Source organism: Choristoneura fumiferana, chromosome 3 (assembly GCF_025370935.1).
Source record: "Choristoneura fumiferana chromosome 3, NRCan_CFum_1, whole genome shotgun sequence".
Classification (NCBI taxonomy): domain Eukaryota; kingdom Metazoa; phylum Arthropoda; class Insecta; order Lepidoptera; family Tortricidae; genus Choristoneura; species Choristoneura fumiferana.
This window is the reverse complement of record NC_133474.1, coordinates 21,634,412-21,648,617: the sequence shown is the minus strand read 5'-3', so window position 1 is coordinate 21,648,617 and position 14,206 is coordinate 21,634,412. Positions and strand designations below refer to the sequence as shown.

The window sequence follows — 14,206 nt, the reverse complement described above, 5'->3', positions numbered from 1 at the left end:
AACTTTTTTTAGGTCTGAAATAGGGTCGCAAAGGAGGAAGTGGTATCACGTGATGTAAAGCTAAGATAAGATGTGGTATTCAATTTTTTGTCAATTTTTCTTTCATATTGTGAGCAAGTAGCAATGAAATTGAATATATTATTTTCACCATTATATCTTAATTAACATTGCGGAAACGAAAAATCGTGCATTTTCCAGTTGGATATCTAGGCTATAAATTAATCATACCTATCGTCACTACTTTTGAAAAAAGCTGGTATTCAAAACGATGATCTTTCCGAGTGAACTTAATGAACATTGTTTAAAGGTCAAATTGTTGACTTATTGATTTGAGATAAGGTGCTTTGGGTAATTCCACGTGGATTTTTTGATGAGTTGACATGACGTTTGTAATTTCGTTAATTACTCCGAGTTGGTACATTATATTTAAAGTCTTAGGATATTTCTGTCGTTTCCACTAATCGATCTTATATACTATATAAAAAAAGTTTCTAAAATATGATCGATTTATGGAAATATTGGTATTCAAAAACTAGTTACTTATTTTTTTTGCACAGGGCTATTTCGGAATATAGCGGGGTTATTCTGCGTGTTATTGAAAGGTGGACTTTATTATAATTTGGCTCAAGGTTCATATTTCTTTTTAGGCTGAAATTACCCCATTCATTTTTATTTTTATTTCGTTAGTAATATCCACAGTTACAGATTTTTTCAATATCTGTATTCCGAAATAACCCCACAAACGCAATGTGGTTCTCAAAATTTGCCGCAAAGGAATATTAAATCTACATATATTATAGAACAAAGCTGGATTAGTTACACCATTTATAACTCTTGAACAGCTGGACAGATTATTATGATCTTTGATGTGTGATTGTAGATTTTGTCTCCGCCCCGAATAGCAGAATAGGGGAGAGGAGCGAAGCCGCGGGAATATACTAGTAAGTATATAAAAACAATTAGAAATGCCATGTCACTTTAATATTTTGAACTAGATTTTACCCGCGGCTACGCTCGCGTGAATCATAAACATTCAATTCAGCAAGCAATCAAGCAAGCATGCTAGCAAGCATTTAAGCAATCATTTAAGCTAGCTTGCAAGCAAGTATGCAAGCAAGCAAGCATGCAAGCAAACATTTAAGCAAGCTTGCAAGTGAGCATGTTTCGCTCGCGTGAACCATAATCATTTCAAAGAAGCAAGTATGCAAGCAACTAAATAAAGTTCATGCTACATCGTTTTGATAGCCGAAGTATCAGGTACGCTACCCTGTTCGACACACTGGAGATCTCTTTAATATTGTTAGAGAGGGATCTATTAACAAGGAACCCTACGCCACCCTGTGATGTTTGATCATCCTCGCGGAAGTACAGAAGGTGGCCGAGTCTAAGATGATTGGTGCCCTCTCTATGTATTTCACTTAACTCCTGAATATGCCACCCTTATGTTCTCCAGCTCCACTTCCAACTGCGCTAGAAGAGTCCTAAAAGTCCGTCCGTTCTAGGTAGCCAGGGTCAGTTTACTTAGGTAGCCTTGGATCGACCGGGATTCTTAGCATCCTCTGCCCTACGTTACCATGAACGCTACTATGGCAAGGAATAGCGGGGCGACCGGGAACTGGGGGCCATCTCTTTGCCGTGCGCTTAATTCTGGTAGGGGTTTGCCATAATCCCCACACTGGGCATGCGAGTTGGCGATCGTAGGGCACAGTTTATTGCACCGCCGATGCTGCAGCCCATCCGGGGCCGGGGACTTAACTGTGCCGATTTTGGCTGCGCTATGCCGCAATCAGCCAGCTGCCAGAGCCCAGTCTGTCAGACGGCAGGGTGCACCACGGGCAGGTAAGGTTGCTTGGGGTCCATAGATGGAGGTTGGCACACAAATAAAAAAATGTAAATCTTGAAAAGTTGAAAGTTTGAATACCTCAGACAATTACCATACTAAAGTAAGCTGGGGTTATTTCGGGAATCACTTCACTGGAATAACCCCTAAAGGGGTAATTCGGGAAAAAAATTTAAACTATAGCTAGGCCTTTTAGACTGACACAGTCATTCGCAAAAAACGATTATTTGTCATAACATTAATAGTTCAATCTTGTAACTTATCAGGTTTTAGAGTTAGCGGTGTTGGGTTATTTCGTATTTAATTTTTGGCACGAAAATGCACTCGACCCAAAAAAATATATATTGCACGTCCAACGATGTCAGCGCCTCGCATCATCTGGAGAGACACGAGGAGCGGTAAATGGGGCGTCCATTTAAGTGCTGCCAGTGGTTAAACATCAACACGTTCAGGAGAAATTTTAAATAAATGGAATACCCCGTTTACGGAATTACCCTAAAGCACCTTACGAGATTTTTTTTCAAAGTAGTGACGATATCATTCTAGGGATATCAAGGCATATCAAGTAGCGGAAGTCAATGACTGACTGATCCAGAAAAAAACGTCAATCGAAATGAGAGTTTCCAGAAAATATTGCCAGATGGCGTTGGTATCGTGAGGTCAGTTTGAAGTTACAGTCACAGTGGCGCGTATCTAAGACTCGTGATTAGTCAATTTTTGTTACTAGTTTCGATCACCTTTAACATAGGGTACTAGTCCAAAATTACCCAAAAAGTCGTTTGTCGCGCGAAGGGTTAATCAATCACAAACGTGTCGCAAAGTTCTCAAAAGGACTTCCCGATACCAACGCCACCTAGCCTGTCACAGAAATCCTCATTGTCTCAAAACGAATGATGATCTATTGAGAATATGACCAACCGGGAAAACGACGTGCCACGGTATGGTCTTAAAATGAAGATGGCGTTCTAAGAAAATGACTAACCTAAACCATGACTTCAAAACATTGTCTCAAAACGTAGATGACGTGATGAGAAGATGACTAACACTTCGTCTAAAATCGTCTTCCCAAGAAAATGCCTCACTAAAACGATTGAATTGAACTTGTCAGATAGACTGCTGGTCGCCATTTGTTGGCGGCCATTTTCTTTATTTTAAGACGTCTACTTATTTACCTATTTTGTAGTATTAGTGAAGTGAAAACTATTATAGCTAATGCCGTACAAAGTCTATGGGAAATCGTGTTTTAATCCATACTAATAATTATGTGTAATATGTGTAATAATGCGTTGGTATGTTTGTGTGTTTGTCCGTCTTTCACGTCGAATCGGTGCGACGGATTGACGTGGTTTTTGGCATAGATATAGTTTATGGGCCAGATAGTGACATAGGCTACTTTTTATCCCGGAACAAATGCACAGTTCCCGAGGGAACAGCGCGCGATAACAGACTTCCATGCGGGCGAAGCCGCGGGCAGAAGCTAGTAACTCATAAAAACATCAGCTGGTTGGTTGTGTCATCATCCCTGCTATAGCTTTAGGAAGCCCATTCTATCACAAAACGGAGGAAATTTTTATAATCTGCGAAAAATATGCCCAAACAAAACCGCGGTATAAAGATATAGTAATTAAATAAAAACGCATCTCAACGCGTCGCAGGCGCATGGTTATCGCTATCAGGGTTCCTGTACAATGGGTACATTATGGCAAAACTGAAGTATGATGGATGAATCACTTTGATGATAGTAAATAGTTTCAAATAACACTCTTGTAGGTATTTATTTAGATCTACAAGATGACAAGAAAAACATAGGTACATGCAATGACAGCGTAAGTAATTAAATTTTGGTAAAACCGACTTACAACCTAACTAACTTAAATAATGAAACGAAACCGAGACGAGACGAGAAAAGGTGAATCAAGGCCGAAGTGTGTTTAATATCTGTCCAAATCGACGCCGATTCATTTCTCCACGCGGCATTTTTAACCGTTTAACCCCCCAAAAGTCGCCCGTGCCAAAGGGCCTTATTTCCAATGGCCCTCGCGCCCTAATCTGTTTTCTGTTTAGAGGCATAAGCTTGTTTTTATGGCCCTGCAAGCGGCGATAGTGGCACAAAGAGCGGGACGAAGTATATTATAACTACTGCTTCGGGAAGGGTTAGCTGCAGATTAAATTGATTTGTAAGGGTGTTACAGTTAGTGTCGGTATTGTTTGGATTTGTGTATAAAATGTGGGAGACAGTGATGACGTCCTATAGTAGATTATTGTCGTGGCATGGAAGTAGGCAATTGCTGTCTGAGTATGAACTAATACGAAAACAGCAATTGCTATTCCAGCCGAGACTAATAAAGCTTTCTCAAAAATGGCGAAGGAAAAAACTAAATTAGAATAAACTTTTCCTCGAAATATAATTATTTTATTTTATTCCAATAAAATGTTTATACTTTTCCGCCTTTTTTCATTACAAAAAAACTGCAGGTGTATTTTTCCACCGAAAACACCACAAGCTGTTCCAGATTGAATAAAAAAAGTGCGGAATTCTAACAAAATAACTGTACCGGTCATCTGAGTTGGCTGTATACGACTTGTGCCAACATTTCCATGGCCCTTTAACTTTTAAAAAGTTTGTGACTCGGAAATAATAGAATTTGTATGTACATTATTGTCGAGCTAGCGAGCCTGCAATTTTTTTTAACTTTATAATTTTTCGCTGACCATAAACTATGCACTTCCCTCTCTAATATGTGAAGAATAATGTAAACTTTTACGAACATTTTTGAGAAAAAATTAGTACTGTACTGTTTGTGGATGGTAGATGGTATTTTTAGGACCCCACGCATAAAGAGGGGTGTTATAAGTTTGACACCAATGTCTATCTGTCTGTGGCGTAGTAGATCTCAAACGGATGGACCGATTTCGATGCAGATTTTTACCTGAAAGTTTCCTTCGGTAGTTTTTCAACTTTTCAAGTTCTACCTATATAGTTACCAATGAATTTACATGAAATTCGTAGACGGGTTGATTTTGATTTAATGAGGACTAAAAGACATGTGAAATATCGCTAGATGGTGTTAGTACCGTGAAGTTTATTTTGACATTATTCGGTGTCGAGACCCTTGGTTCGTGGGGTCCTAACTGGTCCTAACGCTTTAAAACTTTTTAAAGAAATTTCGAAAAGGTTAGTAGACGTCACAGGTGACCGAAAAGCTGGCAGCTTCCTCGCACAAAGAGTTAGCTATTCAAAGGGAAACGCCGCCACGAGTACTGCCTTTTCGCAACGTAACGTTTGGCAACCTGTTCAATTTCGCAAATTTTCATTTCGCAAACTCTAAAACTGTAAATATTTCAGGATTTATTTCAGGGCCATCGTGTAGAACCTTTTAGGTTAGGTTAGGTTAGTTTTATAAAAATCCTGAAATATTAACAGTTTCAGAAATATTAAACAGTTGGGAAATGAAAAGTTGCGAAATGAAACAGGTTGCCAAACGTTATTCGCCGAAACATTAGTAAACCACGCCGCCAGCATCTTCGGGACCTTGCTAAGGGGTACTCTTTAAGTAATTTGTTTATGTTTTAGGTTTCATTTTTATTTTATAAAAGTTTTTTAAGTTTAGTATAGTTTTATAAATAAAATGCAATATCTATTTTATTATTATTCTTATTTGTCAATAAATATACCCGTCTGGTGTCGGGTTAGAATTACACCTCTCCATTTCTTCCGTAGATGTTGTTAGAGGCGACTGAGGATATAGGTTAAGGTATACCGTAGGCGACAGGCTAGCAACCTGTATTTCGCCTGTCTTTGAATCCTCATTGCTAGAGGATCAGTTCCCGATTCGCCGGATTCTTGTTTCGTCGGAATTTTTCAGTTAAACAAAACTAAGGAAATGTCGTGGTTTAAACAATTATTATATATGGACTCGGGTGGTATCTTTCTTGGAAAATTACGCTATTTCCTTGAATATACGAATCTAACTGTTTGGTGTTATTATCCACTTCCAGTGGTCGGATTGATTTGAAATTTGATATACATGTATGTAACTTGACAATGTAAGTACAATCAGCAAAAGAAGTTGTATTAAAAAAATATTAATATTTTAAAAGAAACTTAGCGGTACAACTTAGGGCTCTTTAAAAAACGAGCCTATCAGTCTCTCAAAGGGCCGGCAACGCACCTGTGATACCCCTCGTGTTGACAGGTGTACATGGGCGGCGGTGATTGCTTCCCATCTGGTGACCCGCATGCTCATTTTGCCCCTCTTACATAAAAAAAAACTTATTGACGAGGGTTGTGTGATCAAACGATCTAAACTCGATCAAATCATTCGTTAAAAATTCAAATTTAAACTTTTACATTGAGAGTTTTTTTTTCAATAGTAAATTATTTTGACTTATCGGGTTTTAGGTACCACGCAACTAAAAGACCAGCAAACTAAATATGTTTTTGTAGAACAGTATGTATGTAAATACTTTATTGTACACAAACAACAAAACAAAAGAGTACAAAGGCGAACTTATCCCTAAAAGGGATCTTTTCAAGCTAACCTAAACAGGAAAGGAAAACTTAAAGATAGGCGAACAGTAATTTAAATTTATGCACAGTGAGAAGAAAGGAATAGGTATTATTACCTTTGGATAGATTGATAATTCACATTCTTAGTTTTAAAATATTCGCTGTTGTTTTCTTAAAACGAAGGTTCTTTGGCAAAGGTACTGTAAATAATCATTTGTGTCTACGCTTTAATACTTCTGTCATATTAATTCTACCTAAACAAAGATGCAGTTAAAGTTTACTCTGCCACAACTTAATTATAAAAATCAAGGTTGTTTCTACCTAAGGGGAAAGCTCCGTATGCTTCTAAACTTTTATTGTTAGAAGCTTAAGCTCCTCTAACTTAAACAAGAGAGATGTCTTTATCAAATTAAATACAACGCATCCGGCTGCCCTATTTGTCTATGGTCCTAGTGAACAAACTTTAACTTTGCAGATGATTGTGTCGCTAGCGTTTACGTAAAAGTAAATTTAGTACGTTGAAACAGTAGTTCAAAATTTGTCCACTTGTAAATTTAAGTTTGTACGGGGTACCATAAAGTTTAAAACTGTAGACTGAGCAAATAGTTTTTGTCTGGTTGATAACAACAGGTGTGATTGTCTGTTAAGATAACGATAAAATATTGTTGAGGTGACAAATTAAATTAAACAGTTTGCAGTAGGTTGTTTACGTGGATGACATTCTTTGTGGGGATGTTTAACTAGGAGATATTAATCTGTGATTTGTAAGGGTATTTTTTTATATCTGCAAGTTAGATTGAGGCTTATGTAGATATTTTGTTTAATAACGCTTCAAAGGCAATTAATGTTCTCTCGGACACCCAACAGATCCTCGTGAGTTCTAACGTACTTTATAAAGAACAAATTAGATATAATAATAAAATAATAACTGCTGAATGTACTGTACAAGGTACATGACTGATAACCTAACCTAACCAACAAAAAAAGGAAAACCCCCCGACTTTTTCACTTCAAAGTTCAATATCTCAAAAACGGCTGAACCGATTATGATAAAACATGTCTAAGAACCATCACTAGAAAACTTGCTTACAAATAAAAAAACAGCATTCAAATCAGTCCACCCATTTAAGAGCTACGGTACCACAGACAGAGACCCCTCTTTTTGCGTCGGGGGTTAAAAATTTGAATTGTTCAGAATCAAGAGTACCTAAAATCGATTACAACATACGAGTATGTTGAAGCAGGTTGTGTTGGACTGACGACATCGCGAGTTGCGGGCAACCTGTGGATGCAAGTGGCGAGTTATCGTTTATTGCTACGTTCTAAGGGGGAGGCCTTTGTTCAAAAGTGGACGTCTTTCGGATGATGATAATACTCATGTTTTTATTATTTTCATGTAAAATCAATTCAGGCAATTATCTGGTTTGTAATCAATATTTCAGAAAATTTTATAACAAAAAATTGAACCGACTACAAAAAAACCATGAAAAAAATCTACTAGTCTGAAGTCGGTCGGTGCCTCAGCACGAGCCAGCAGGAGTGGACTTATAGTCATCTACCTCACCTTCGCACTATAATATTTAATTGGGCTTCAATCAATCACTCCTGCTGGCTCGTGCTGAGGCACCGACCGACTTCAGACTAGTAGAAAATTATTTTCATGGTTTTTTATAGCCGATTCAATTTTTTGTTATAAATTTTTTTTTCATGCTTTTTAGTGTAAATAACCTAAGATTCAATAGTTTCATGTCAACTGCTCGTCACCTTTTACGATAAATCTCTCTGCGTCTCTGCTTTTTCCGAAGCAGAGACGGTCATTATTGAAGAGTCCTGGTGCTTCACCGCCCGTTTTACCATATGCATTACGAGCAGCATAAATTGCTTAGCAACTGTGTTAAAGTAATTAAATTTCAACCCGTGAAATACGTATTATTGAGTAGTAACTCCAATGGTCTATGCCGTAGCCCTCATCGAGAAACTTTTTTCGGCACTCCATTGGAACTAACCGCTCACCCGGACAAGAGATATCGTTACTAAGCAATCAAATTAAGATTTGCATAGGGGAAATTCGTGTCGGTACCGTTGACCATCAGTGGTATAGCACGCGGTACGGATTACCGAGGACCTGGGTTCGATTCGCGTGTTGCTGAGTCGCGTTGCTCCGAAGACGAAGGGCTACGGACTAGCCCGAAACATGTCGAGCTAAACTCGATTTAAGACGTGAGTTATCCGGGTCATTATATTTAATATGAGTGAGTCTCACGGTAGTTTCATGTTCAAAATTATACGAAAAGTTGCATGCAAGTTTCACTACATTGCGGTATTTGTTTGATCCACTGAATTCACTATCCCTAAATAATCTGCGATGTAATGCAACTTGCATGCAAGTTCTTGAATGGTCTAAATGGGGCTTTAGGCCTTGCTATACTTCGTTTTTTTTAGCATTATAAAGAAGGTAAGCGATCTTGACGTGTCTTTTTATTGAAAAACACTTTTGAAAAATGAACCACAGGAAATAATGTAACAATTAGCAAGGTCATAATTATGATCATTTTCTCAAAAATGTCCGTAAAAGTCTACATTATTCCTTACATATCTTGTTGAGTCTCAAACTTTTTAAAAAGTGAAAACGGCCATGGAAATGTTGGCACAAGTCGTAGGTGTACAGCCAACTCAAATGGCTGCTATCAGTTGTTTTATTGGAACTCCAGACTTTTTTTATTGGATCTGAAACAGCTTGTGGTGTTTACGGTGGAAAAATACACCTGCTGTTTTTTTTAATGAAAAAAAGCGGGAAAGCATTAAAAATTTGGGTGACACTATTTTCCACAATACCGACATGGAAATACCGGCCTGATATTTCGTGTACACGCCCATAGAAACTCTTGTCAGTTTGACATCAGTTTGTATGGGCGTGTACACGACATATCGGGTCGGTATTACCATGTCGGTATAATCCGTGCCGGTAAATACACCCAAAAATTTTATTGGAATAAAATAAAATGTCATAATATATTTTGCTGAGAAAAGGTTTGTTCTAATTTAGTTTTTTTTTCTTCACCATTTTTGAGAAAAGCTTTGTATATTAGTCTCGGCTGGAATAGCAATTACTGGGCACGACAATAATCTACTATTACATGCTTTTGGTTAAGTTTTGGTATCATAAGTAATAGTTACTGTTTTTTTTATAAACGTTTAGTAAAAAGACTCGTCAAGATCCTTTACCCTTTTTCTATATGCTAAAAAAACGAAGTAGGTATATCTATTCGTTCTGTGGCTGACTGACACAACCAAACAAAACAAAAACACACTCAAACTATCCCCGTAAACTGAGAGTTGTAATTAGTAAAACAAAACGTTATTCTATCGCCCGTAACGAAACTTTTTATCTTCTTCTCTCCCCTCAGAGTTTAAAGAAACAAAACGCCGGGTGCCAAGAAAGGCGGGACGCACCGCCCCCGCCGCCATTGTTTCACTCCCTTGCCTTCTGGGTGGACGGACAGTCACAGAGGCAAATTAAAAAAAACCGGCCAAGAGCGTGTCGGACACGCCCAAAATAGGGTTCCGTAGCCATTACGAAACAAATAAGTAATATTTTTCTAAGGATTTCGTATTTTCTACGGAATCTTCTAAGTTTAGGTATATTTTATACCTTAGGCTACTATTTACTCATAAACTACTAATAATTCTCAAGCAAACTTAGCCGTTATAGTTTTCCTTGAAAGTTTGATATACTTACTACCATCCTGATTTTTTTCAAATTTTTCCACCCACCGGTTTAGATTTTAGAGGGGGGGGGGACGCTCGATTTGAATGAAAATTTGCACTTTAAAGTTGAATATTTCGCAAACAAATCACTGAATCGCCCCTAATGGTTTTAAAAGACCTATCGAACGATACCCCACACTATAGGGTTGGATGAGAAAAAAAAATCATCCCCACTTTACGTCTATAGGAGGTACACTAAAAAAATTTTGTCGGCATAGTTTACTTATATATCCGTGCAAAATTACAGCTTTCTAGCATTCATAGTCCCTGAGCAAAGCCGCGGACGGACAGACTGACAGACAGACAGACAGACAGAATGGCGAAACTATAAGGGTTCCGTTTTTGCCATTTTGGCTCAGGAACCCTAAAAATATACATATATCTTTGCACTTGACTGTACATTATTTTTGCGATTTGTCATTGCATACCTAACCTGTGCAAATAAAAAAGTAATATAAAAAACACTCAACACAAGAGGTTTGTTCTTGTAAAATATGACTATCAATCTGCTAAACACTTTAGTGACTTCGGGTGAGACAGCAATAGAGCTGTTGAATACATACCTACATGCAAATAATTTGTTTGTGCTTAGTTTTAATTTCAAATTAAAATTACCTACACACGATTTCTCGAAACCTTCATTCCATTCCATAATAATTAGACTAGGTTACCTACCTACCCAAAAGCTACGACCAAGTCATTATAGTGCAAGTTTAGTACCTATTTTATAGTGCAGTTTTTAAGGTTAAAGTTTTTTAAGGCAGTTGTTTTTTTACATTATATTGATTCAGGATCATGACCCAAAGAGACAGAGCGAGATTGGAAGCGTTCGAAATGTGGTGTTGGAGGAGGATAGAAAAGATCAGCTGGACAGAAAAGAAAAGTAATGAAGAAGTTTTAAATATGGTTAACGAAAAAAGATCTTTGTTGAAAATAAGTGAGTACAGGAGAGGAAAGATGTTAGGCCATCTCTTACGGCACGATAATTACATTAAGCCTATACTTAATAGAAGATAGAAGGGAAAAGGAAAAGGGGAATACCAAGAAGGACATATATATGGAGCAAATAAAAGAAAAAAATAATGTTTCACTATATAAAGAAGTGAAGGAAAGAGCGGAATATAGAATAAGCTGGAAATTACTTCACCGACAAGAGCCTAACTCGTTGATTGTATTTATATTGTCTACCTGAATTTTTTATTTTTGTAATGTCTCTGTACCTACTGCTTTTGGTGTTCAATAAAGAATATATTTGTACTTATTGTATGATGATTGATTCAGCCGTTACTTAGCGGTAGGCCTTGTTAATGAACTACTTTTACTTTTCGTTTTAACACGCAAAACCTACCATCCTAATCCTACTCAAAAGAAAAATATATCAAAATTTAAAACGAGTTTGTAGCTGAGAGAATAATAATGCTAAGAAAAATAATGTTTTTTTTTAAATTCCACTAATCCCACTAATATTATAAATGCGTCTCACCACTTCTAAACGAACACACAAATAGGTACTCCGATATTTTTTTTATTCCGAATTTGCTAATTCCGATTTTCCAAAGTCCGATTTTCACAATTCCTAAGAAAAACTCCGATTGCTTAAAAACACGAATTTAATTTTTCCGAATTTCAAAATATCGATTTTTTTAATATCCGATTTTCATAATTCCGAAAATTGATTCGGGCTTCTTATTGTTCGGTGTATTCAAAATCGTAATTTTAAACCTTTGATATTTTTAATTTTCGGATTTATAAAAATCGGATTTAAGAAGAATCGGAGTTTTAAAACATTCGGAATACGGTATTTGACTATTTTGTATATATTTTATAAATTAAAAGATTCACAATGTTATCGAATAGAGAAACAATTTTTAAGCTACCTTTACAAATAACAGTTATAAAGGTTTGAAATTCAAGATTAGAAAGAGAAAGACATACTGGCATGTGACGTCACCCGCCAGTACCGCCATACTTGTTGCATAGAGAAAAGCGTTGCGAACGAGACAGGTATACAGATTTTTCAAAAAATCACTATAAATCCAATTTTCAACCGATTTAAATTTTCTCTTCGCTAAACACTATCTGTATATCTATATTTTCAGAATAATAAGATATACTTGTTGTCTGTGTTAGTTTTAACTGTTTTAAGTATGATTCGCCAACTGTATTTCTGTGGACATCTGTTATTGGCTTTCTAGTACCTAAGTCTTATTATAATGTACTGTATTGCTGTTGATGCCCCATATAAATAAAAAAAAAATATGGCAAATTAAGGAGTTGTCAAATACCGTATTATAAAAATCGGTACCTATTTTAAATTCGTGATTCTGACTTTCGGAATTTAGTTCGTAGTTATGTAGTGTAACCCTTCTAAACTGCTGAACCGATTTAGATGAAATTCGGTATACAGATAGTTTGAGTCCCGGGGAAGGACATAGGATAGGGTTTTTTTATGTCAATAAATGTTGTGAGTTTGAGTTTGATAAATTGCATAGTTCCAGGGGGATAAAGATAATCGAATTCTACGCAGACGAAGTCGCGGGCAAGGGCTAGTGGTTACTTATTAGTATCAACGACTTTCTTTTTTTATTTGCAATGGATATGTGCTCGGATGTTGATAGCTTTTAAGGTCGAACTCGGAGGGTTTAAAATGCGTCAGCATTTTATGCGGTATTAGTTATCTATAGTTGGGTCTGTGCGACATATTTATTGTTTTTATGTGGAAGAAAATGGACGGGTTCTGCATGTTAAAACTTACATGTGTCGCACAAACGTAGCCGTGCTGCACGTTTGGTAGATAAGAAAACAAGGTAAAAATATTTAGTTATTTTTTTATCTTCAATACAAAAGATTAAATTTCACTTGGACACTTTCCTACTACTTACAAATCATAAAATTTTTAGGGCTTTGTAAATCAATCCCTTCAATCAGATAACTAACCGATATAATTAAATACAAAATGTCTTAAAATCAAAATATCTGAAGATTTAATACAAAATATGACCTTGGTGTCAGAATGACTAATTCAGAAAGAAAAGTTCTGCTTGAGGAAGGGTAGATAGGTAGGTTACCTACTCACAGGCGTTAATAGTTTTCATACAGATGATTTTTGAATATCTAAGTTTTTTTTAGGCATCTAACCGGCCAGGTACTTAGTGGATTCATGAAAGTAGACTTTAATTTGGAAAGGTAAGTACTTGGTAAGTTTCGAGACTGTCCTGAATTTGTATCCGCATCTTACCTCAACCTCTTCGCTTCATCAATGAACGGCCGCTTCTCCATCTCAGTCAACAGCTTCCACTCCGCACCCAGCCTCTTGGATATCTCCGAATTGTGCATCTTGGGATTGTCCTGAGCCATCTTCCTTCGCTGCCCTCTTGACCACACCATAAAAGCATTCATCGGCCTCTTTATATGCTCAACCGGTTGCTTTCCTAACGACATCTTTAAACTTCGAATGTTAATTTTCAAAAATCGAACCACACACTTCAAACCGCCATTTGGAACTTAAGAACTCTTTTGTTTTGAAATACGGTTTTCTAAAATTCGAACGCGGTATACATTTCGAACGCGCGACGGTGAAAAGCTCCCGAAAGCTCAATGCGGCGCTTTTCTTGCCAGTGTCATGTTTAAAACGACGGACCTCGGCCTTGCTTCCCCCCTGGTGCGTTCTCCCCCCTCTGGGCTAACTGGCCAATGAGCGCGCGGCATGGGCGGACGCTGGCCCGTGGTTGGCGGAGACGCCGGCTGTCTCGCGCGCCTCAACAGGTAGTCAGTGCGTTCTTGTTTGCATGTTTATTAGCAGATTAAATTTCTTTTTACCACAATCTGGCCGGCGAGCGATCGCGCCGATTTGATTTGGCGAGGTGACGTAGTGTAATGAATTGAAATTACGCTTTTTTGAGTTGTATGTTTTTTTGTTGTGTTTCAAATGATTACTTGGATGAATATAAGAATTACACAAACATCTGAGAATAAGTTGACTACTGCATGAGTGGCGATATAGGTACTCGTAGAAAACTTGTCATAAAAGATTTTATTTCAAATTTTATATAGGTACCTATTAATAACAACTCAACATTTCTTCATCT

At 37.2% G+C, this 14,206-nt stretch overlaps 1 protein-coding gene across 1 annotated transcript in view; it reads right to left on the bottom strand.

Moving 5' to 3' along the window:
• The window catches only part of LOC141426906 (uncharacterized), a 37,219-nt gene extending 23,496 nt beyond the window's left edge, over nucleotides 1-13,723 (bottom strand). Inside the window, exon 1 of the mRNA XM_074086157.1 lies at nucleotides 13,357-13,723. Coding sequence (XP_073942258.1) covers nucleotides 13,357-13,559 — 203 coding nt within the window. The 5' untranslated portion in view covers nucleotides 13,560-13,723. The remainder of the gene's footprint in view (nucleotides 1-13,356) is intronic.
• Nucleotides 13,724-14,206: the final 483 nt, after the last annotated feature.